This window comes from Meleagris gallopavo, chromosome 10 (assembly GCF_905368555.1).
Source record: "Meleagris gallopavo chromosome 10, MGAL_WU_HG_1.1, whole genome shotgun sequence".
NCBI lineage: Eukaryota > Metazoa > Chordata > Aves > Galliformes > Phasianidae > Meleagris > Meleagris gallopavo.
Genome location: NC_139413.1, coordinates 4,254,915 through 4,281,225, shown reverse-complemented (window position 1 = coordinate 4,281,225; position 26,311 = coordinate 4,254,915). Strand labels below are relative to the sequence as shown.

Sequence of the window (26,311 nt, the reverse complement as noted above, 5' to 3'; positions counted from 1 at the left end):
CCTCCCACCACAGTATGTACACATGCTTTATTTGGGTGGCAGTCACAGGATAATGTACAGTTAACAGCTCAAATGCAAGGCTGCTTCACTTTGGAAGGCAGAAAGCAAAACATCCTAACAGAAAGGACGTACGAGACGTGAAGACTCTGCACAGATTCAGTTTTCCTGAGAACTAACCATTATCTGCATGATAATGGGACAGATTTTGGATATATTTCACAATATTAACACTGATTTTTGTGATGTTGAGCAATGAGCTGCAGCTGTACTGGCTGCCATTCCAAAGCTAGACGCTTCCCACCTTAAAACTGAAGGAGTTACTATGGAAGCAAGCTGTATAATTCTTGTGTTGGAAAGAATCACAGAGAACAGCATATACCATTAGAAACTTGAAAAGGGCAGGTTATAAACCTTAACATTCGCTTACTTGACCAGAACACCACACCACTAGCTCTGGTACTCACGGTCTAAGTAAGCTCTTCTCAAGCAAACATACTATAACAGATTAATTAAACAAAGGATTCAGTATTCTCCCCTCCAGGAAAATGAATGTAAGCCTATATTCAAAGCGATTTTAAAAAACCCTATGAAATTGAAAATAATTCCCTGACAGCACAGTTGTGAGATGCCTTGATCTATAAGGTTGAAAACCTTAATCTGTCAAAAATCTTCAGACCAGTGCCAACAGCTGAGCACCCCATCCTGGTTGCCTTTTGCTTACCGGATGCTCAAACACCCAGGTTTCCAACACCAAAGATGCTGACCCAGAAAATGCTGATATTTTTCACTAGGTATATGACACAATGCCAGCTGCAAGGGCAACACTACAACTTGGCACAAAGTGCCAGGATTTTATTTCTTTTCAGAACACTGAGATAGTAGCAAGACCTGACACAGGCATCAAGAAAAAAAATTAGTTCCAAAGCCATCACACCCTGTTTGAGTACAATCATATCTGTATATAAGTGTTTCAAGCACCAGCTCTAAAGTACTAAACTGAATTTTATCCTGTATTAAGCAAGTGATAGAGCTGTTTGGCCAAAGGGTTTACTTGCTTTCCTTGCGTTTTAAAGAAGAAAGCTTAAATTAAGAGTGACTGTTCAGTTCCTCCAGCACTTCTATTCCTTCCTCTCAAAGGAGAAAGGGAAAGAAAAACTGAGGATTATTCAGACTGAACAAGATAAGAGTAATGTATTTCATTCTTGGGATTTTGTATACTAATACTGCCAAGTTTGGTTACATACATGAACTCCTTCCTCTGAAGCCAACCCAGCTGTTTCAGACAAGTTCTGGTAGGAGATGTTTTTAGAAGAGAACAACACATGCAAGTCTGCAATTTGGCAAATTTGACCTGACAGCATCCCTTCTGAAGCATAGCATTTCCTCTTATAGGCATTTCAAAAGTTGGAAAAGTAAGTATCGCCTAGCTCTCATGAATTTACTTTTGATTCAGGTTAATAAAAAGAGAAGCCCAAAAGACATTTAAGTGGGAGACAGGTCCACGAGTCCATAGCTGCTGGTATCTAATACCTGAGCTGTAGGTTAGTAAGGAAAAGCTGTCGCTGACAAGTGTCAATTAAGAACATTTGAGTAATTAAGAGAATCCCCATGACCAAAGTCAAGGTGACAACAGTTAAAGAAACTAGCAGGTTACCCTCCTTCTCCAATAATGGAAGCTACAATTTCAGGAAAACTGAACAGATATACACCCAAATCTGATCTAAGTTCCTTTCTGTGCTTAACATCTGACAGAGCAAGGAAATTGAAGGGGCTCTGCCTAATTCAGACAGGATAGCTGCTGTTATAAATACAAACAGAAAGACCAAATTCACTATGCTTTTTTAGCAGTGTCTATGGGAAGATCTCCTACCTCTTCAGAAGTAGGAGAACAATACCTAGAAAACTGATCTTCACCTGAAAAAAATCTCACTGACGAGGGCAGACACAGGCAGATGCAAAAGCAGCTCTGACTCCAGCTGCTGGGTCAACCCTAATTCCCCACCAACAGTGATAGAGTCTGCTACAGTACCTGCTGGCAAGGGGCACCACGACATGCTGGTAAAGAACCCAACACAGCCATCTCAAATAAGAACGCGCTATGTACCTGTAAAGTCAATCATTTTCTTACATTTCAGTCACAGTATTTCAAATCTTTCTCACTACAAAAAACCTTAATTTGCATACCTTAAAGCATCTGCCAAATTCAAAGAAAAAGCTCTTTTAAGTAAATTGTGTTTAAAAAAAAAAATCTGATCATCTGTGAGCAATGGAAAGGAAGAGCTACAAGAAACCTATTCCTCAAGTCACAAGGGCTTTCAGAAGACAAAAAAGCTGTAAAGTCAGCTATGAACTTAACGAATATAGAGAAAACCTAAGTTTTCCATTTAAAAAAGACAAACTTCATATACTGTGCTCTGCTTCTGAAGCTAGAAAGAGCTGATTCTCCAACACAGCCACACAAAAAATACCCTCTCCCTCTGCCCATTTGAAATCTCTAGGCAGCCATTGTATATAGAATGCAGTTCAAAGTCATCCAGGAATGCTTTGGCTATTTTCACAGCAAGGAGGCAAATAACTTGTTGCTCCGTCACTTGTCCGTGGCATAGCAACGGACAAGATCACAAAGAATAGAAGTTCTGGAGACATCTCGTTACCAAAAAGGAGAAAAAATTGCAAAGGGGTGACCGAGGAAGATGGACGGAAGCCAACCATGAGCTACTAGCAAATCTGACTGGAGGACTGCCCAGAAGAGCAGCCACTTGGGGGACCCCTGGACGAGTAGGACTCCAGTAGACTGCACCTTCAGCATAATGTTTCACTGGCATGGAAATGGCTCAAAGTGGGACAGCACACAACAGATGCTGCCTATGAAGCCTGGTGCAATCCAGTTCAACTGGGTTGCCTCAGTACTGTTTTTAAAAGTTACAGTTTCTCCCAAATAATCAGGAGGCAAGAATTCCCTTAGAAAAAGTCCGCAGTGAATTAGTCAATGGTCCAAATACGTGGAGGAAACTCTGTTCTTCTGTGATGGCATGGCCAGAGCATACAAGTTCTTACATCTGCATGTGACATGACCACGAGCGAGGCTTTAAGTAGTCCAGGAACTCAGGCTGCAAAACACAGAGAGGCAGTATGTTAGTCACAGGCAAACAGCACCAGCTGTGGTGTCGTCTGCTGGAGTTAAACTACCCCAGCAAGAAAGGTCAAACCACATTTCTACACCTCAGACTCTATTCTTATCTCCTCTGAAAGGCACAGGTTTAGCCGCAGACACAACAAGCTCCTTGCCCACCTCCCACCCTACACAGTATTTAGCAGATGCGTCAGAACTGTGGATATAGTAGCATATTGTCTCATGGAGCCCATAATTTATGATAGTAAACACTTAAATGAGACTCAAATTTAAAATTGAGTTTGTCTGAGCATACCTTTGATTAAAATTGAAATCAACTAACAGAGCAATATGTTTTATGTGGAAGATGACTACTTACTCTGTCACTTTCATGGTATCAGAAAGGTAAAAATAACTACAGAAACATCTGACCAGAGCCAAGCAATTCTTACTGTCATCCATTCTAGCCTAGGAGGAGCACAAAAGGCTCAGTTTTTGCAGACCTAGAAAAATTTCCTATGACCTCAGTGGCCAAATGCTATAGTTACACTCACATGGCATGAATAGTCTAGTTTACTTGCAAGTGGTAGCTTATGTTTTCTCAGATGTGAGGAAAACGGCCTCAGTTTCAAGAAGTGAAATACTGTCAGCATAGCAAATACTAATGAAAGTGCTACCATGAAAAAAAGCTTTGAGATTTCTATACAGTTTCTGAACAGCTCCTAATGAACTAATACAGCACACTGTCAGAAAGGCTTGTGTCACTTAATCCCCGTCCTGTCCCCATGGCAAGAAAGGACAAGCCACTGGCCTGGTCAGTTATCCCCTAGGAGGGTCAGTCACTCACATTTTCTGCAGGGCAGTACTGGCGGGCGTACCACTCCTGGCTGTAGAGGCAGATGATGACACCTTGGCCCAGAAAGAGGGATGTCCACATGATCACGTTCCAGATGGGCCCCTTTCGGCGGTCATTAAGGATGAAGTTAAAGAGCACTGGGAAAGAGGCGAAATGAGAAGCATCATTCAGAAACCAGCTGATTTTTGCTGGATATTCCTCCTCCCCACTGCTTCACCTCCAGAACAAGGCTGTTCCCCAAGGTCAGTGCAGTGCACAAATATCTGATTATGCCTTGCAGTACAGCAAATACTACCATTTGACCTTAACTTCCAAAAAAGTTCTCCAAGCTGCTGCAGCGGTATGCCTCTTTGCTTGGGTGTCAATACTGTTTGTGTTATGCAGATGACCAAATCATGCTGGCAGAGGTGACCTAGAGATTTAAAGCCCTCTCACTTATAGCTCATAACCCAGAATGAAATGCAAGAGCCTTAACTTGTAAACGCACTCTCTGCCTTGCTGCAGTAGCAAAGTAATACTTGTCTTACACTACAACATTAAAGAACATTTCCAACTTGCTGACAAGCAGCAATTCAGCTAAGGCTTGGCAAAAAAGAAGCAGTGCTACTAAATACATAGAGTCACATGAACATCAGGGTATCACACATAGCTCTCTTCCTCCCCACTCACATCTTCACTTCTCTAAGCCATTCACTAGGTTTGGACCCACAACTGCGAACTCTTGGAAATGAGATGATTCTGTACAATAATGATGCCACAACCCACTCACATACTCTACTGGGAACTTACTTCCAAAGCACATAAACAGGCAAAAGAGAACTGGGTAGAAGAAGCCGAAGCAAATGCTCAGAACATACTCGTGCACAGCAGCTGATACGGTGAAGACGGACAGCATAGCTGCTGCTTTGAACTTCTTGCCAAAAAACTGGAAGACAAAAGAATACAAAGTATTATTCACCTATTCTGCTGTGGCTTTAGTTTGGTTGTTGCAAGTTGTTTTCTTTTGTTTCGTTAAAAAAAGAAAACCACAACATCCTGTAGGCATAGTAACAGATGCTGTAAAAACTATAGCTGCTGCCCAAAGCCAGCAGAGAAAAACCAGCTTCTCAATATAACAGTAGTGATGTTGCATGTTGAAAAAAGCATGTTCAAGATTTAATTAGAAATACAAGGGATATATGAGCTTGTTGCTCACCCAGAGGAAGTCCCTGTAGGCATAATAATAGAGCCAGTCGTGCACTACCACATTCCAAGTTCGGTAGTAGTTCGCATAGGATGTGGAGTTCCACCAGTCCTGGAAGCAAAGTTGAAAGAATATAAAAATCTAATTAAGCATCAAACATCCTTCAGGTCTCTTCTGGAATACCAAGTTTAAACACATCAATCAGAACAATACGAAGCCAATACAACAATTTACACCACGAAATAAAACACGCTGTTGTACTTTCAATGATTTGGAATGCATATCAAGATTTACTTTTGTCTAAAATCACAGTGGCTGAGACGATAAAAGAACAGTGTCCTGACTGAGCTCTTCAGTAGGCCCGGTGCATAGATCCATTCATGCACAGGGTTACTACTGCACAAACAATTCAGACTACCAAATAAAAATAAGAACTGTTCTAGAACACAACCACCAATTTAAGGCATAAGATAAGCAAAACCCTGTGGATTTTTTTTTTTTTTTTTTTAGTAAAAAGCAAAAGGAAAACACCACCACCAACCCCCCCTAGTTTCCACTTTCTTTTAGGAAAGGTAATGTTTTAGAAGTTTTATAGAGCCTGCTTTACGAAGTCCTGCTTCTTACCTTGTAGAACATCCTATCTGCAAAGCGCATCATCTCAGCAAACGCATTAAGCCAACAGTGAAGGAAGGCAAAGAAGACCAAGAAAAGAATCAGTACACCTAGAAGCAAAGCAGAATCAAACTGATTTTCTTGTATTTTCACTCAGCAATAAGAGGGAACATGTAACACAGTCAAGATTTTTCTTGTTAGGAAGGGCTTTCCAAGACACTGACAGATACAAGCTTTATGCCACCTACACAAAAACAGTAAAACCATTTCAGTTTCTTACTGCACAGGGTCACACTTATCTCAGAGGGCAACAGTAAGGTTGCAACAGGACCTACAATTTGAAGACTTAAGTTCAAACTTGCCTGTCATGAATGCTTGATGCAAGAGTTATTTTCCCTCCCTTTTGCCTCTTCTACAAAGATAGTTACTCATGGACCCAGGTCTTACCAGGCAGAATTGAGTTGAAGATGCACAAGACCAGCCCTCGAAGATTAAATGTTTCTTGACTACTGTTGCGAAACTGAGGAATGCAGAGCCTCACAAAGATGTAGTAGGCATAAAAAAGCGAACCAAGCACCTGGAACAAAAAAAAGTAGCCTGACTTTGTAAGAGAAATGCGCAGTTAACACATCACCACTTGACAGCTCTGAAAGAAGAGCAGCAGCAATCCTTGGTTCAGCAAGGTTGCTTTTTAATTTCTTTTTAAATCATTAATAAGTATTTTCCAGTAAGCTCACACCATGCTGACAGCAACTAGTGCCAAAGGGAAAGCTATTTAGCAACAGTTTAGATGATCTCTGAAATATCTGTTCTTCAGAAAGCTGTATTACTCACCTGTGCAAACTTGGTAGCTACGTAGCCCCATCTTACTGTAGGATTCCTAAGATAAAGAATGCAGAATGTCACATCTAAATAGAATCTTAGTGCAGCAAAATCCTCCTTTTGTTACTGATTCTAGTTTGGGAAAACTAGTTTTAGAATTCAAAGACCTTGACCTCTTGTATTTTAAGAAGAGGTGCCTAGACCAGATTGCTGGTTCCTCACAACTATGTAGGACAGCTGTGACAATTACATAAAGGAAGAAGCATCTCTGAGGCAGCATTATGCAATTACATAGGAGGTGGTGATCCACCTGATAGTTATATAAAGTAATGCTGACTTGACACTATAAAAGTACAACAAGAAGTACATAAAAGTTCATGAGTTCTCAGTTTTATAAGGCTTCATTCTACCTCCTCGAACTCAGTAGGCAAGACCATCAATTAGCAATGCATGAAGCAATGCACAAGTCCACTGCTGGGACTGGTACCATTAGATATTCAGTGGCAATTTGTTTCAGTTCATGCACACTTCACAAAAGGGACAGAAACAGGAATTGTAATGTCAAAAGCATTATTAGTAGGAGTGAGTTTTCATAACCAAGTCTTGTCCATGCCAGGATTCTGACTTAACCATGACTTTATGAAAGCTCTAATTAACTAGCTTAATAGGTCACAATTTGGGGTCCTTAGAACTGGCTTCAGTTCTTTAATGTTCTACTAATATTGCTCATGTTACCTGGGATAGTTGTCTCTATAGATGAGGGTGGGAGCAAAGAGAAAGTACAAGTATTGAGAAATTCGAGGAATAGGTACTGAGCCTGGAAGAAAAGGAAAAAAAAAAAACAACTCTTCAATCTTTTTTTTTTTCTTACTGAAGTTTTGTTTTACCTAGTACTCTTTCCCAATATACAACACTCAGCGTATCAAAAAAGATCAGGCTGGGACTAAAGGTAGGGGATTCCCAAGGAATAAAGCAAACAAAAAAGTGCAGTTAACAAGTCAGGATGACATTTTGATATCACATCTCCTCTCCTCCTCGCAAAGATCACAGAATCACCGAGGTTCAAAAGGATCTCTGGAGGTCACGCAGTCCAATGTCCCTGCTCAAGCAGGGTAGACCAATCTTAAGGCCTGTATCAACATGTGGGTTCATGTTCAGCTCTGGTACACATTGCCTACATGGCCTTCTAGAACTGCTGTCACTTGACCAATGCACTGGACTAGGAGTGAGCAGGCAGCCTCTCCATACTGCTTACAAAAGCAGAAATAAGAAGTCTGAAGCAGGACTTAGATCTGAGCAACAGTCTAGCTCATTAACTAAAACTAAATTTAAAAAATTCAGAAATTATGCTGCAGAGGGCCAGCACAGAACCTCATCACCTCCCTGTCCAAAGTCACCAGCTCAGATTCTACCTCTCTCAGAGCAACAGCTAGTTATGCACACTTGTCAACTAAAATCAAGTTACTCACTAGACTTGTCCTTTACAGAAGACAGGACTCTGGGCACATTCTCACGGACAAATGAATGAGCCTTCATAACAAGACGAACCTGGGAGATTAACAGAACACCAGTTTAATACCAACTTGCATCAAGTGTTTCAGGGTAGCGCATTCAGCACTTGGGTTTCTCTCCAGTTTTTACTTTCCACCAGGAAGAAACAGGTGCTGACTACGTACCCCTTATTTATGTACTTAAAGATGGATGTTACAGCATAACAGGTTACTGAAGTTGTTTTAAGGCACTTAGCATCCACAAGACAACTGGAAGTAAGTGCAGTTTCAGCCTTGATACACATTCAGAAAAAATTATACAGTAAAATTTAAGGTGAAAAAAACCCAATAAAGTTGTTTCCATGTCAAAACAAAGTTTGCTATCATCAGTTTTTCCTCATTAGACCTGCCACACGTTTAAGTCATAAACTAACTCCATCCATAGCCCTGGCTTAATTTAAGGAATGAAAAAAACAAACAACACAACCAAACAACAACCCCACAAGACTTGATTCTTTAAGAAAAAACACCTTTCAGATTTGAAAACAAGCTTCAGTGTATCCAAGGATACTGGGTAGGTACTTACCTGTTCCAGTATTACAATAAAACGAGAAGCTGGAGGCAGGGCATATGATATAGCAACATAAGTTGGCCCAATCCCAAGCCCAACGGTTTGGAAGAGAGTGAACAGTGTTCCATAGAAGAGAGAGTAGATTACACGATGGGAGGAACTGCAGTAACCTTGGGCCCACTGGAAGAAAAGGCTGTATGGAATGATAACCGTGGCACAGAACATGCACAGCCAAGTACAGAAGACGACCGGAAACTTTCCAAAAACGTAGACCAAGAGATCAAACCCAAGGACCAGCCTAGAAGGCACAAGGAAATAGACAACTTTTAGTATCCACTGTTTCAATAGAAGTGCTTCTGTTTCAGTAAATGGCTACAGAAGGCCAACCACACAGATTACACTGTTTGAGTCTTGACAGTAGTGAGGAAGGCAGTTTTCAGCTCAGAAACAGAGGGCTGCCCACAGCAGAGATTTAAATGACCCCCTGCAAGCACACCAGAAGATAAAAACTGAAGGACTCATGCCATCAGTGCTATAAGGCACAGCTGTAAGCTGTCCTTATCTTCAAATCCAGCAGGGCTTAAGTGCATCTTTAAGATGAGAATTGCTTTGAGAATATGCTCAAAGCTCATCCCTGCTGGTAATTAAGCACGTCACTGAATAGCTGAACTGGGCCCAAGAGAGCTTTTGGGGAACGCTCATAGGACATTACCACTACTATGTTAAGAACCAGTTTCTCCACAAGAGTTTAACTTGTGAAGACAGAGACCTTCTCCACTCCCCCCAGTAGAAGCAAGATATTTTAACACCTAGCACCCAAACCTAATTTAATTCTGCTTTGTGAAAACAGTAGACATTTTTGGAAGTGACTCAAAAGGATTATAGCCAGAGGGAATGGCCAAGTGACATGCACCAGATACATGATTTCACTAACTGAACTTAAATATGCAGTCTGAGAGCCTATCAAAGCCACCGATACTCAAGTAGCAATTCTAAAGCAAATTAAGAGGAACAAGTAATGCAAAGCATACCAACAAGATGTATTTGTTCTTAAGGTGGAAGCTTAACTGCAAATCAGATCCAAGTTATCAGATCTAATAGTTCAGAATTTATTTTTTTTTTAAGCAATCACAGATAATCCAGCCCCATTAGCCAATTTTAGAGGTAAATGTCTATCCCCCCAGCATCCACACCGCTATTAAGTTAGAATTAGCCAAATAATGTTCAATAGTGCATGAGCCAGCTTTTATACCTAGACAAGCAAGATAATGGTAATAATCAAGATACAACTGGCTTTGTACACTGAACAACAGATTATCAGCAAGATAAACATGTAATCCTACACATGCACACAAGATACATTTTGCCAAAAAGATATTCAAGGCAACAATCAAGTGTGAGGAAAGCAGTCTTTCACAATCTCTTTCAAAACTGGCTACACCTGCAAAGCACGAGCTTACAGGCTGTGCCAATATCCTTGAGATTTTTCCACAGGAAAAAAAGAGAAGTTTCTATTTTTATTTAAGCACAAGTACAGGGTATCAGAACTGTCATTTCTCAATACAGAAAGGACTGATAATGCATTTCAAGTTTTTTGTGTTTGTTATTTCTTCCTGAACACAGGCCTCCAAGCACTGCAAGCAGCTGAAAGCTGCTCTTTCCTTACTGATAGCAAAAAAAAAAAAAAAAAAAAAAAGCAGTCCACACTCACTGATGTCTCCCCTCCATTAGGCCTTGTGATGAACTAAGCATGTTAAATCCACAATTCATTGACAGTACACTTATCTGTAAGATCTTCCCAATGTTTAGCTAATTGTATTTGAAATTTCCCTATCCACGCAATAACAATTGCAGGATATTTGAAGAATATCAAGTTGAACACCCCCTTTTAACAGCATCTCAAGAAGAATTACTTTGTGCACCATTCTATAGTTTTCATGTAGTTCTGGCTCTTTGGGATTGAGCATTTCCCAGCCCTGGCCCTCGTCCTTCCAGAGCACTCTTACCTTCCTTCATCAATGAAGTCTACTAACAGCGTGCTGAGGATGAAGACGATGAGAAGAGCGATGAACATGTGATAGATTGTCCTGATGTGACTCACTTCAAATAGCTCACTAGGGGAGAGATTCAAAAGCTATCAGGCCATTCATGTAGCAGGTCACACATCACACTTGTGTTATACACAAGTCACACATCACACTTGTGTTAGCTTTCAAATGAAGCATCCCAAAGCAAAGGCTACTTAGTTTGCTGTCAAGAGTACTTTCAGTCAACTTATTTAATGGAAAACGCGAAGCTAAACTACTCACTCCAAGAGGGACCTCCTGGCAGTGAAGATCTTCCCATGTTCTGGAGGGGCTCTCAAGGCCCTGCAAATTAGAAGTAGAACATTCAAGAAAAAGAAAATAAGGCTTCCAGGAAATAATCTTGTTGTAGAACTAACGTAAACCTGACTTACTTGGCTTTGTGTAGCTCCTTCTCAGAGCAGGAAGCTGGGAAGAGGGAAGCTGGAGATGAGGAATCCAGGAGTGCTGACTTTGCCACCAAACTGTTCACAAACTCTGTGAAGTGACTGTCCACCTCCTTCATGAAAACTGGCTTCAATTGCTGACAGAGCAAGAATAGACCAGCAAGTTACCAAAATATATCTAGATTTAAGTAAGATATACTCCTTTTTACCCCAGAGCACAACAGAGTAAGGGATCCTGTACCATTAGCCCACAGCTGGAGTCAAGTGGGACAGGATCATATCCAGGGCTGTTCACACACCTCAGTTCAGAGAACTCTGAATAACGTTTATCTTCCCTACCAGATGCAATAGAGGAGCAAAGCAAACATACTGAACTTCACACATGTCTGGAGCGGCAGGTACTTCACATTTTTGGTGGTGCTGCTATGGAAGCTGAGCTAAACATAATACAGACCCAGAAAACACTTCTCAGTTTTAGCCACACTTACATCCTTAGCGCTTAAATCAAGTGCAAATAAGATTTACATCACAGCCAGTGCAGTACTACTGGAAGGAAAAAAAAAGATGACCTTTTCATGCTTGTGACTCAAAAATCCCAGGTGAACCTGCTGAATTTCCTTTTTGTAAAACAGAGCAAATAACCAGTGTAAAGCTAATGCAACTCGTTGGAACAAAAGTGCACCATTTTCAGCCTATTCATGCTTTCATGCTTTTTTTTTTTTTTTTTTCCTTTTCCCCCTCATTTTATAAGAAAAATGCAACTTCTGAAGCATCTCGCTTGCTAGAGCTCGACTTCTAAGGGTGCATGAGAAACTAGATGAGCATCCCCCTCCTTTACCATCTTCCTGGAAAAATACAGACAGAGCACAAAGAGGGTAATAACTGGCTGTTAACAAGGCATAGGCCACCCTGGTCAAAGACTGCTTGCTTTACATGATTTAAAAAAAAAAGTTTACTTTCCAGAAATGAAAATATTACTTAAACCTTCCAATAACAAGCTAACCAGGAAAGAAAGGCAAAGTACATAATGATGAGATTATAATCCTGTTTCCCTATCACTTTTGTCTTGCCTAAGGGCTGATGTGCACAGTTCACTCCAATTCTCCAGTCTACAGCATAGTTCAATTTGCTCTTTGGTCTCACAGCATGAACTTTCAAAGACCTAAATTCCACATGCCAGGAAGACTTTAAAATAAGATGCCTTTAGAAGAAGCTAAGCAATAAAATGCTCACTTCAAAGTTACTTACTTCCATAGAAAGTATTACACTGGGTTCTGGACAGCTCTTTACTACAGTGCAAATTCTCTTACTCTTTAGATGCAAACAGGATCCCAAGATTTGCATAGTGGCATAAGAGCTATTCTTGCAAGTAGAAAATTAGACAAAATGAATTCCCTCAAGGAAATAAAAGCAACATGTGTTCACTTGAAATCAAAGAGCCTAGAAAACCATAAGATCCTAAGATTATTAGCCTTTCAGAAGTCAGATAGTTATCTTCAGCACAGAAGATAAGCATGTTTAACAAAGTTTGTAGGACTACAAATCTAATCGTGTATTATGGTCATTGTTTGTTTTCTTTTTGATCCAAGTACCTCTTTGCAAAACTTGTCTGCTCATCCTTTTGCCTGAGACATTCTCAGATTGTCCAAGTATTTCTAGGTGGTAACTGCATATTATTTCATCTCATCTTCCTACTGAACACTGGCTCAAGAAACATTTGTTTTTCCCTCCAAATGCCTTCAGAATTCCTTTCTGATACTTATTTTCTAATCTTGAAGGCTGAAAAGCAACAAAACCAAGAAATCCATTTTCAAAGAGGGAAAGAATCTGGAAGTTGTACACAGGAACACTGCTTCCTTCGGAAGGCTTTTGTGACGCTCTGTTGTTTGGTGTCTTTTTTCTAGAGCCTATTATACCAGAAAAAGCTGAAGCTTTTTTGCTAAGCAGGAACAGGCACAAGGACTAATAACACGAGGAAATAGACCCAAAAAGCCAAGCTAAAAGGTCTTTTTTGGATGTAGATCCTTCAGGTGAGCAAAGCCTAGTAACTGACAATCTATTCGTATGAAGTGCTGCTGCGTAATGCAACAACAGCCAAGCAAACAAGTTTAACTTTCTGGTAGTAAACGCAAAACCTGGAATGAGACCACATTCTTCACAGCGGTCAGTTTTAGTGAGAACTAAAAAAGCTGCAGTAGGAGAAGGGATAGATTAATATTTAACTTACAAAACATTTTCTCACTATTTGGCAGCTGCTAGCATAGAACAAACAAGCTTCACTGGCACTTGATGATACAACTCGATTGTCTATTCTTAGAGCTTTCTGGAAAGTAGAGAAGAGGCTAATAATTTGCAAAAACACAGATTAATCTTTTAAAAACAAGAAGTAAAAAAGTTGAGTACTTTGGAATTACAACCTGTAACAGAAGACTGCTTTTTGGCACAGCCTGTTCTTACAGCACACATGCACGTATCCCTAACCGAGGAAGTCAAACAAATTCCTACTCCTCCTGGAGTGTTCTCATTTCCCTTCCAGAAAAGCACTATTCATTCCTACCACTTTTTTTTTTTTTTTTTTTAAATTTCCTCTCAGCACGAGTTTAGCAGAAATCATTTCCTAAAATTACATATTCCCTTTCCAGTTAGCACTCTGCTGAGGCTGCCCCTCCTAACACAACCCTCCAAGGCTGACATCAACTTATGCACATATTTGGGCTGGGAAAACAAGATGTGAGTTCTCATGAAATAAAATATGATGTAGCCAGAACAGAAACTCCATGTTAACTGCAATCCTGCACAACAGAACTGCACAACGTACTGTGTTATACTGACAACCACCACTACTGCCAATCAAAGGCCAGTCTGAGTAACTGTTCACACTCAATAAGCTAACAGATCAAGCCACTAAACATGTAAAACATAAGAGAATGCACCTCACACAAATCTTCACTGCAATATGGCACAGTCCTCAAGCAGAGCTTAACTGTTCCCTAACTGGTGTTTCAAGTGTTACACAAGGAATAGGGCAGATCTGTTCAGCTGTCACAATTCAGTTTTAAATAAAAGAATTTGATTATTGGAACAACAAGGAGGGGGAGCAAGTACGCAATAAATGCAGTGCCATTAAAAAAAAAGAAGCAGGCAAATAATTGATAAGTCAGAGGAAGTTGAGCCAAGCAACCCTGTAACTTAATGCTACAGAGAAATTCACCAGAGTTTCCCTTAATTTTACTCATTCTAACAGATACAACTGGAAAATATGCTAAGGCACACTGAACATAAGGAAACAATATGGGATAACCAGCACAGCTTCACCAAGGGCAGGCCCTGCCTGCCAAACCCCGTGGCTTTTCATGAAACTTTAACTGTGTCAGTAGATAAGGGGGGAGACACTGACCTCATCTATCTGGACTTCAGTAAGGCCTTTGACACAGTTCCCTGTAACAACCTTCTCTCCAAATGGGAAAGATATGGATTTGATGGGTGAACTGCCTGATGGATGAGGAACTGGTAAAGAAATCATATCCAGGGAGCATTGGTCAATGGCTCAGTGTCTGCATGTGACAACTGGTGCCCCTTAGGGATCAGGTGTTCTTTAACATCTTCATCAGCGACATCAACAGTGGGACCGATTGCAGCCTCAGCAAGTTTGCAGATGACACCAAGCTGTGTGGTGCCACTCAGAGAGACCTAAACAGGCTGAGCAGTGGGCCCAGGTGAACCTCATGAAGTTCAACAAATCCAAGTGCAAGGTTTTGCACCTGGGTTGTGGCAGCCCCCGCTGCCACAGTACAAAAAAAAAAAAAAAAAAGGAGCACAGCCCTGTTGAAAAAGACTTGGGAGTACTGGTGGATGGCAAACTGAACACGAGCCAGCAGCGTGCCCTCACAACACAGAAAGTCAACTGGATCCTGGGCCGCATCAAAAGTAGTGTGATCAGCAGGTCAAGAAAAGTGATCCTGCCCCTCTAATGTGCACTGGAGAGACCTCACCTGGAGTAATGTGTCCACACGGGGAGTCCTCAGTACAACAGAGTTCTGGACCTGCTGGAGTGTACCCAGAGAAGGGCCACAAAATGAGCCAAGGGATGGAACACTTTACCTATAAAGACAGGCTGAGAGCTGGAGCTGTTCAGCATGGAGAGAAGGTGGCTCCAAGCTGATATGAGAGTGGTCTTTCATTATCTAAAAGGTAGCTATAAGAAAGAAGGGGACAGACTCTTTACCAGAGGCTGCTGTGACAGGACAGAGGAAATGTTTCAAATTACAAGAGGAGATATTTAGATTGGATATAAGGAAGAAGTTTTTCATGATAAGGGTAGTGAGGAACTGGCACAGGTTTCCCAGAGCAACCTGATCAACCTGTAGAAATCCCTGTGCATTGCATTGGAGTTAAACTGGACGAACTTTAAGGGTTTCTTCCAACTCTAAGGATTCTATAATCCTAATTGGAACAACGCCAAACCACCTACAACTCCCACTTAAACAAATGGAAGCTGTCAGTGATTAGCACTTGTCAGAAATCAAGCATCTGTATAGGCCTCAGATACAGACCCCATAAAGGGTAAAATGGGATCCAAGCTGCTGTTGTGTGAACCACCGGTCAAAACGATGAGGCAGAAGAGGAATTCTCGGGCATTTGTAACAGATGTAGGCTTTTATACTTAGCCCTATAGCTATTCTTGTAGCTTTGAGGAATCTTAAGTTTGCAATCTGCTGAACTCAGCACATAAAACCTGAACTTCCCATGTGTCAGGAGCATCTTCAGCATTCAAGTGCCACTGAGCCTTCTGGTTTTCTTTGATTCTCTTTGTGGCTAAGAAACTGCCTCGAATACAGGCTCCCACATATCAAACTTTGGAGTCAGAAAGCATTCAGAAAGATGACTTTCTCAAAGAAGGAAAGCCAAGATCAGGTTGTCCCCTAGCATCCAGATAGCATCCCCTGGAACTTACACAGCTACGTGTGCTTAACAGTCCTTTAAAGGTTGCTTGTGCAAGCATTAGTTGCAAACAGTGAATTGCAGTGGTTGTATTTATCTGCAGAAAAAAGATATGAGGCAGATACGAGACTTGCTCTATCATGCCCTCAGTAAGAGTCACTCAGAGAAGACAATATATGAAATAAAATTAAGAGCTGACTATCCCTCTAATGGGTTGATTTCTAGGAGCGTCAGCACAACAAGCAGTCCCTTTGTGGAAGACACCTCAATACACTACAGTTGTATCTACTGTAAGTTACACATCATATCTATGTAATAGAGAGACTTTAAAACAGGAAAGGACCTCAAAGTTGCAAGGTATTTATCCCTGTCCTTTAAGTATCCAATCCCTAATAACCACATAAGGCTGAGACAATTAGATGACCTCATCTTTAGCATGGAATTCTCTACAATAAAAGTGAAGCAAGAGCGCAGGACAATTTGCCTCAAAGCACATGCCTGCTGTGCAACAATGGTTAGCAAGGAAGGTGCAGTTAACTGTTAGCTAACTTCATTTAATTTGGCCATAAATCACCTTAGTGCATGCTAAGGCAATGGCAGCTCACACAAATGCAGACGACATTTATAGAAATACTATCTTCTCTGAGGATAATGCTTACTGAAAAGTAGTAAGGTCATCTCCACAGCTAGGGCAATGGAAGCCATGAGATATAGGCCAGGTGCATTAGTGGGTAACAGGACACAGAATTTGAAGCACTGGGCACACAAGCTGTCAAAGGGAACAGGCTAGCTGACAATTACACTGTCAAAAGTTAGTAGTGAGGCAAGTTCAATTTTATTACGGGCCTCAAAGTTCATTCTTATCACTGGACTCTAACCCACTGGGGTCAAACAAGACAGAGCTGCATTTGACAGCACTACTCTTATGCAAAGTGAGAAGAGATACGGACAGAAAGAGGGCTGTATAAAAGTCACCACACTTGAATTATGGCTGAAAAGAATATATTTGTGTTCCAGGATTGATGAGTCTCCAAAGAGATCATCAGGCTCAATTATCCTGCTCCTCCCCACAAAGAAGCATTAGAGTATATTTACCTCAGCTTCTGCTATTAGCTGCATCTTCCTTGTTATCACATGGTCCACATCAACGCGGCCTAAGGAAGGAAAGCAAATATTTAACAGCTGCATTTGCAGCAGTGTGTCCTGCATGACTGAAAATACAGGAAAAACAGCAGGCAGTAGTTCATTCATAGTTTTTCATTAATACTTTTGATTCCTAGTAATGTCTCAGCAAGTACCAAACTAAACTACAATAAATTAGTAAGCTTTGAGCAAGTATTTTAAACAGCCATTTAGGATCACAACATGCTAAAGCAGGCAACAGCTGATAACGTGTTGGATTTCTGAAAGCTTTGCAACTTGCAAATCATTCCAAGGTCCTTAAACATATTCAGCCTTGAAACAGCAGTCAGAACAACCCGTAGAAGGTCATATCCAAGCATGCTGATCTTCTAGCATAGTTTTATCTTATGCACTGTGAACTAGACGAAAGATTAGGTTGTCTACTGGCAATGTAGAGACCTCCAGGCAGTCAAGATACAACTATCTGTAAAATAACCATTCCTGAAGATGGGCAGACTGGCAAGTTGGAAGGCTGTCATCCTGTATTCAAACCTGGCTACTCTCACTCCTTTCTTTCCCCATCACTAGTATCAGCCTGACTGTATTTCCCTCAAACATTTCATCCCTAAAAACAAAACAAAAAAAAACAACAACAACAGGTCTACGCATGCTAAAAACACCATGGGACTTTTAGCAGTAACAATACCAAGAATTAAGTGAAATATTTTCTATTTCCATCTTCAATGAAACTATACTCATCTGTCAGCACTAGACATTCCTACCACCCCATATCAAGCAGGCAGTAAGAACAGATTTTGGACATAAAGAAATATACAGTCTATAGAACTGAAGAATGGGAAGTGGCAACACCTTCTTACAGGTAGTTTTAGCCACCGCACAATGCAACAAGGAATGGAAATAGCTAAATATCATTATTTCTTTATATTTTGGCTGCATGCAAAGTTCACTGTTCACAGAAATAGAATTCCTGGCTGCTAAGCATCTCGCCTCCAAAACAAAAAGTTACCTCAGCATTTAAGTCATTCAGCAAGTACAACGGTGCGATAGACTGCCATTCAGGGACCAATTCAAGAGCGTAAAATGGCTTTTGCCAATCAGCTCCTGCACTTCACTGGTCTCATATGGGCACCCCCACCCACAGAAAAACAATAAGCAAAACCATCCCACAAGCAGCAGGAAAGCATATCCTTCATAGCACCTCAAGAACTCAGCTCCCTCACTGCGCCACTCCACAGTCGTATTAATAGTCCTTCTACCCATTATTGCTGTGCTAAAAACCACAGTATGTTTACCTGCTGGCAAGCAAACCACACAGGGCTGCTGAGCTCACAGCCCAGCTACCTTTGCTGCAAAAGGTGAGAACTGCTCCCTCATCCACCTGCCAGTCTTCAACTTCACTTGAAACTGTCCAACAGGGCCAAAGACAACAAGACATCTGAGACTTGGGGGTTGCACTATTTCCTGTGTGAGCTGAACAAAAAATGAGCAGCAACTGCTTTGACTGTGCATTTCCTATCACTACAACTACTCAGGAATGACTCTCTTAAGAAATAAAACATCCTTTTTCCACTAACAAGTCCTTAAAAATGGCTAGTTTCACCCATACCTTAGCGTATGACTGTAATATTTGTAAAGGAAAATGGGCAGGTCTCTGACCTGTTGACATTGCAATTGCTGAAGTTGTACACAGTGTCCCTCCTCTCTCTTTATCCACCCACACGCCAGTGAATAAGCAAACATCATGTAGACTAGAAACATAGCAAGGCTTAATGAGTCTTTAAATCAAGATCTCAACATCTTCTCTACACGTACCTCATGCAGCAAACTAAGTAAAGCCACTTGTAAGGTCAGCTTTCTTCTGAAAAATAAGCAGACCTGTCACCTGTTGAAGAAAATCTGCCCCCCAACAACACCAACACATCCTGCTGTTCCATGAGTTTATTGGGCAGGGCATCACCAGGCAGGTACCGTAGAATAGATAAATCATCATCTTGAATCATTCACCTTCTGCTGTGCAAGCTGCTACTTATGTTTCCTAAAGTCATTTAGAAATAGAATCATCACATGATTTTGAGTAAAAGAGGAACTGTACGCTACTAAGAAGTCTAAATTTTCCACTTTCCTTTGCTATCAAAAATCCCTTTGCACCACTCTAGGATTACAATACCATCCAAGAAATCAGACTCAAGGTCGCACAAGACAGGCGAGCACATCTACCATTAAAGTAAAGCAGGCTCTGTCCTAAGAAAACAGGAACTACATTTAGAAATTGCAAAGAAAAAGATCTTTAAAGACTAGAATGACATAGTAGCAAATCACACAGGAAACCAGCCTTAAAGAGATCATGTAATTATCAAGACATTTTCTTATTGCTGAAAATCCGAGCAACTTAAGTTTCACAAAAAAAATTTACAAACTGTTTTTTTTTTTAAATTGGATTGGATTTTCTTTTCTAATCTTATTTTGTACATATTACAAGCAAGTGACATTGATATGAGAAAAAGAATCATCCCAATTGACACAATTCATTAATACTACAGCCTGGAACCCAGCAAAACCAATTCCTGCATGAGATGCTAGCCAGCACTCTACTGAGCAAGCTCTCAAAAAATCAACAGTGTTAAAAAAAAAGTACTCATTTTGTTTAACTGCTCCAGTGTGTAGTGTAATTACAATCAAAAGCACAAGTGGGAATAAGTCATGTGAGTGAAGGCATGGTTTGTGAGCAGTGTTACAGTTCTAGCTGGTAATGCCTTCATGAGCCACAGAAGTCAGTCATCTTCCTTGGCTGTTCTGTCTGAACTGCACAGCATTCAAGACAAAAACTTTTCTTCCCAGAAAAGCTAAGAAAAGCACACAAATGAACTTCAGTTTATTGTCATGTGTTCATAAAACAAAAAGTACTTCCCCAGATGGCTTTAGGACATGCTGTACACAGCTGCATCTGATAAGCAGAAGTATTTTCTCCAATGATTACAGAGGCTATTTAGCTTCAGGATCTTCTTGGAAAGTCACAGATACCATACAAACTGTACCCAGTACTGCCCTTCCATAAAAGGAAATGAAAAACACTATATTCATTATATCTTGATCAGACTACTTATCACGGGAAAGGTGAAGGAAACACTGGCAGGAGGATTGCCTGCGACTGTCAGTTACCTGGATTCAAAGGCTCCCAATCTAAAAATCACTGGAGATGCTCTTATCTGAAAGACCAGCCATGTTCAAGCCAGCCTAGCACAGGGATACTGTAAAGGGCAGAAGCATTCCACACCAGGTACAACAGAACACAAGTCAGTCTTATTCTGAATTATTCCAATCTATGCACGCATGCAGCAGATAGAGAACAAGTTACGACTGAATTGCCCTCAATGCTCAGCTGATCTGCTTGAAGAATGCACAGGACACAGAGGTCACCATGTTGTAGCTGGGCAAGGAATCCAATTAAAAAGCAAAGTCTGCAGGGACATGGAACCCAAACAGCCTCTTGGCTAGCAGAAGGAACCAGCAGCATTGTCCAGGTCACAACTGCACATTTCCAGGCTTGTCACAAGAAGCTTCTCAGCCTTCAACAAACCCACAGATTATAAAACATGTCAGAGCATAAGAATTACCAGTATCCACCAGCCCACACAGCTGTGGGCAAGACAGCTTTTTCCATCTAACTCCCTGAAGTACACCCAAGAAACTCAATTTCAGCAGCTTATGCACACTTGTGGCCCAGAGTCAGACAGTAAACTCTCAAGTGTTCAAAATTTCTTCCTGGTTCAAAGCTCCCTCCTCCTGTATCAATAAGGACACATCATCTGTGCAGCTTCATGAACTTTCACACCAGGAATGATCCATAGTAACCTCTTGGTTAGACAATAAGCCCTTTCCAAGACAAGCATTACCAAACATGCTTACTCATACCCAGCAAAGATATGCCACAACAGACTTGTTTGCAGATCAGTCCTCTTCTGATTTCTCCACAGCCATCAGTTTACTGGTTTCAAACCATCTTATCGCTGCATTTCAGAGGGCCTCAATACAGTAAAGAGCCACGTCCTCTCTAACCTTTTACATCTGCCATGAAGATTCTATTACAGCCGTTCCAGGTTAAATCTTCCTGCTACTGTACTGCCTGATGTCAATATGCCATTAAGCAGAACAGTTTTGCATTTATCGACACATCTCCAGCTGAAAACACGCAAAACTTAGGGCAGTCTGGATTTTGTCAAGGGATTATTGTTGCTTAGATCACACTGCTCACACCGTGCCAGGACAAAATCAGTTGCTTAAGACACTCTAGCCTTTTCAAGGAGAAAAGAGTACGAGATCAACGTGCTTCTGGAAACAAGTCAATTGGCCCTTAACACTATTAAGTTAAAAAGCAGATTGTCTTTGCTAATCAGGGAGGATAAAGAGTACAAAGTCACGTTAGTGATTTAGTTTTTCCTGCAGAAAGAATTGCTACAAAAATACTACATATTTGCTTGCATACAAGATGCTGTCCTGGGTGTCTAGAATTCCTTAACTGCAGTAAACATGTGTATCATCTAGAACTCTGTGCCATTCAGGTGTGAAGATGCTACAGTAAAAGGATGTTGCCAGGCATTCCAGATCATTAGCCTCAAGCTGCCTGCATATTTGTCAGGACTAATGCTTTAGGAACAGTTGCTCTGAAACTAGGATGAAAGAAAGCTAGAAAACGTTTATGGGTGCTACTTTTGAGCAACCCTTCCAGCTTAGCTGTGCTTTCACACAAAGTTACAACTACTTACACAAACATATTAGACTGTGTGAAGGGGCCACTATCTAGAACATGAGAGCACTCCTTTGACTTGGTAAAGCTTTAAATTCTGTGATGCAGAGCCGCTGATCTAACCCAGCAGAGAGAAATTCCTGTGCAGAGGGATCCATCTTCTGTGTCACCCTATAACACAGTCATCACTCAGAGACTGTCTCTTGTCTCCCTGTGGAAGACCTGCACTGCAGTTTGGACTGCACTAAATCAACTTTTTATACTAACCCAACCCACCAGATGTGGACCTGCACATGAAAGCCTAGCATGCTGTCAAGACATCCATCCCAGATTATTTAGGTACTGCCCACTCACAGCATCTCACCTGCAGTGATACCCTGCGTTTCATAGATTCTAAAAAGAAAAGCTTTTAAAAAGCAGGCACACCCACCTACCAAGTGCTAATTATCACAGCTATATTTATTCTTTACCCACAAGCGTGCAGGGACTCAAACTTACTTATAACGGTTAAGGTGTTTCCATAGGTAAAGAGGTAGAAGTCTGCTTCTGAACCCATCATAATTGTTTTCCTGTGAGTTTCTAAAAACAGCATTGACATAGCAGTCCCATTCTGCCAGGTTAAAACATTAGTACCACCAACAGCTGAAAGTCTCATTTCTGCAATAGTCTGTGGGACAGCTTCCTCTCAAGGATATCTTTGGAAGAAGAAATTTCACTTGTTCTCAACTTATATTTGCTCCACTGTTCCACTTGAAAGATGCACAGTGAAATAGTGACATTATTCAGGAGAGCATTTAAAAAAAAGTTATCTCCTTCAATTACTGTTATCAGAGTTTTGGAACAGATTCATGTGGCACGTCGTGACAAACTAGCTTAGCTTTTCACTCATCCTGCCTCCCAAAGAGAAAGAATAAGAGCTGCAGTTCTGTCATTAACCTCCTCACAGAAAGCAGTGCAGCATGACTGAGGACTCTGGGGACATTGTCTCAAAGTCCACAGGCAAAACCACTTAAACTGCCACATAATCATCCACAAATCAAGCCAGCTGTAAGCCACATTACTTCCCAGCTGGCCACAGTATAAACTAATACAAACCCAGCTAATCCCAAGTGAAAGAACCTCACCATTGCTGGAGTTTTGAAAGGATCTGTCACCATCAGGTCTCCTCTGCATTTCTTCATTCTCAGGGCTCTTGTAGGTTGTAGTGGAGCCAGACGGGCGTTTTCTTACACAGTCTTCACCTGCCATTGCTGCCTAGCTAAACCAGAAAAGGACAGGAAATAATTAGTGACAAAACCCCATTTATTCTTCACATAGTTACAGAACGAATTACATAGCCTCCTCTGCTCTACAGTTAAGGTTTTTCCCTTGCTATTATGAATTCAGAGTAAGGGTGGTTGAAAAGAAGCACACACTGGCATTAGTCACTGTACTGCGGGTCACACTGCCTTTCCCTTACTGTATCTGCAAAAGAGCAAAGTATCCAAGCAAGTTCTCCCTCACCACTACAAAAAGAGCTTTTATTTTCCCACAGCTCCCTCCTTTCCCTTACAGATCTAAGTATTTAAAATGACTTGAGCCTTTGTGAAATCTTTAAAAGCGCAAAAAGCCCTTGAAAATGCTCTCCAGTAGTCAGTCTGACAGCAAAATTTGTCTTCAGAGAGCTCTGGCACGTTTGCTTTGCAAGATCACCCGCACGATTTTGCCTGAGCCAAGCCCCCTCCTGTCAAGCTTCAGTTCTCACTGAAAAAGCAGCTTCCTCAATAGATCCTTGTACTTTGTCTGGCCAGACAACGGCTGTGCTGCGAACCAGGGAAAAACAGGAAGAGAAAATCTGGTTTGAACTACACCAGATTCAATGACAAAAAAACCACTGCTAGTGTCAGAGCTGCTAGCTAATAGGGAACACCTGATTTATCAGAGCTGGGCTGAAAAAAAAAGAAGTCAGAAAGTAATTAAAGAAGGATTTCCTCAGAAAACTGAGACAGACAACTCCACAAAAGGGAAACTGGACTCTTATGATCATATGCTAGCAGGAGTCAGCTTCCTGCATTTGTTCTTCCAGCAGAGGATCTACCAATCTTTTGGGTACACAGCACGCAGAAGCAGCTTCTGCAACACCAAGCAAGACATCAGTCGACCACAAACCATTTCTTGCAGGACACTGCCCCTTTTCAGCCCCATGTCATAAAGTCACACCCAGGTCAGTCTACATGCTATAGAAACAGAAACCACAAAAGCAACAAGCTTCTCAGCTGACTGATACATAAATTACAACAGTGTGAGCTTATACAAAAGCCTTTACCTGAAGAACACAAAGAACCAGGCACGAGAACAACACACCTTCTCACAGCAAATAAATACTCTCACTGGTGCAGAAAGCTTGCTGGCAGGATCTAGCCCCCTTCTAACAGCTCTCTGCCATTACTGCTGCAATCACACTGAACAATCCTCTCACCTTTAAAAGCAAGTCAGCCACCACTGTGACAACACGACTTTTTTCACCTTCCTGCCTTCCCACTGCAACAGCACAGGTCCGTTCTGCCCACCTGTGGCTTAAAAGCACATGGAAATTGTAGGAAAGCAGCCACTTGAACCCTTCTGTTCTTACACCGGTGAGACGCCCCAAAGCCACATCTGTCCCTGAGCAGCAAGGCTCCATTCAGAGCACGCTGCCCACCTCCAAGAGGCAAGGAAGCGCTCCTTCCTTCCCACCACAGGCGTGGGAGTTGTTAGCATCCAGCTGAAAGGTTAACAGAAAGGAAGTAAAAACAAGGAGTTCTGGGACAAGGGAAGGAAGGATCATAGAATAGCCTAGGTTGAAAAGGACCACAATGCTCATCCAGTTCCAACCCCCTGCTATGTGCAGGTCGCCAACCAGCAGACCAGGCTGCCCAGAGCCACATCCAGCCTGGCCTTGAATGCCTGCAGGGATGGGGCATCCACAACCTCCTTGGGACAAAGTTCAGGTGTTAACGAAGGACTCGGTGCCCCATTTGATCCCTGGGGATACAGCAACACAGCTCCGTTAGCACCGACCACAGCTATTTTTGGCAAGGAAATAAGTGCCGTGCTGGGGGAAATCGAGCAAAACAACCGCTTTCCTCACTTGGGTTCCGTCTGAGCAGCCTAATACCACGGCACCCCTACACAGCGAGCCTCTGCCACAGCCAAAGCGCGGCGGGACACCGGGCTGAGCCCAGAGCGCCCATCTCATCTCTCGGGAGCATCACAACGCCTCCTATAACCGTCCCGCGTCCCTCCGCGCAGCCCACACGCGGCTTTCCCGGCAGGCAGCCCGCAGCCATGCCGGAGCAGCGCGGCACCAGGCGCCCCGAAACACGCGCGGAAGCGACCGCTGCACGACGACGGCTCCCTCCTTCCCCTCCTGGTCCTCCCCAGCCCCGAGGAGCTCTGCCCCCTCCCGGAGCCTCCCGGCCCCCCTACAGCCGGGATAGCCGGGAGCGGGCTGACCGCTCGGAACCGGCCGGGCAGGGCTGAGACAACGGCCGCCCGCAGCCCGGACGGTCACCTCAGGGCGCCCGCGCCGCTCCTCTGAGCGCCGGCCCCGCGCCGCTCTTCCCGCCTCCGCCGCTAGCCGCGCGCCCGCGCACGTCACCGCGCAGAGGGAGGGGGGAGCGGCGGCACCGCCCATTGGCTGCGAGCCGCGGCGCGGGGGGGGGGCGCGTGAGGCGCACGTGGGGGCAGCGCGCCCCGCTCCGCTCCGCTCCGCTCCGCCCCGCCCCGCCCGCATCTCCGCCCGCACGTCCGGGTGCGGCGGGAGATCCCCGCCCCGTGGAGGCTCTGAGCGCGGCCGGCGGGATGCTGGAGTCGAGGCCGGGAGGAGGACCCCGTCCCTCCGCCCGTCCTTGTCCTTGGCGGGGAACGCGGCGGTTGCTCAACAAGTGCTCCGGAGTTCGGCGCGACTCGCGGCCTCCGCGGGGAGATCGTTTCAAACGGTTGTGCCGGAGCAAAGGCAAATGTTGTTACGGGGAGTGAAACGAGGAGGTCCCGTCTCTGTTCGGAGCGTCAGAGACGGGGAGAAAGGCCCAACCCGCAGCCCTCACACCGCCTGCAGCAGGGAGGGCACGGCGCGTGACGGGCTGTTAGTCACTGCGGCACGTCAGCGAACTCCAGTAACCTCTGCCGCTGCGGCGTAAACGGGGAAGTGTTCCTAAAACGAGAAGTGAGCCGCCAACCTCCGCCTTTCCTCCTCCTCGCAGCTCCAGGGCTGTGCCGTGCTTGCGGCGCGCTGACCGGTTATTCCCGGGCTGAAGCATAGGGCTGCTTAGCAGAAAGCTGCTGTAAAGATTGAAAAAGAGGAAAAAAGTAATTGCTGACATGCGAATGGCTGTGCTGGAACCTTC

General features: G+C 42.9%; 1 protein-coding gene across 7 annotated transcripts; it reads right to left on the bottom strand.

Moving 5' to 3' along the window:
* Positions 1-820: 820 nt before the first annotated feature.
* SOAT1 (sterol O-acyltransferase 1) lies at positions 821-25,962 on the bottom strand. 7 transcript variants are annotated; one of them, XM_085231304.1, is made up of 17 exons: positions 25,477-25,585; positions 24,403-24,499; positions 23,069-23,202; positions 17,153-17,211; positions 11,105-11,253; positions 10,956-11,015; positions 10,653-10,760; positions 8,662-8,944; positions 8,055-8,133; positions 7,321-7,402; positions 6,598-6,643; positions 6,211-6,340; positions 5,776-5,873; positions 5,164-5,262; positions 4,758-4,893; positions 3,960-4,105; positions 821-3,110 (listed from the first exon to the last, which is right to left on the bottom strand). In XM_085231304.1, exons 3-17 carry the CDS (start codon positions 23,190-23,192, stop codon positions 3,054-3,056), a joined length of 1,656 nt encoding a protein of 551 aa, XP_085087430.1. In that variant the 5' UTR covers positions 23,193-23,202; positions 24,403-24,499; positions 25,477-25,585; the 3' UTR covers positions 821-3,053. The 7 variants fall into 7 exon arrangements, with proteins under 7 accessions (XP_085087430.1, XP_085087432.1, XP_085087426.1 ...); XM_085231306.1 differs by having other exon boundaries at positions 23,069-23,198; XM_085231300.1 differs by lacking the exon at positions 24,403-24,499 and having other exon boundaries at positions 23,069-23,198; positions 25,477-25,962.
* Positions 25,963-26,311: the final 349 nt, after the last annotated feature.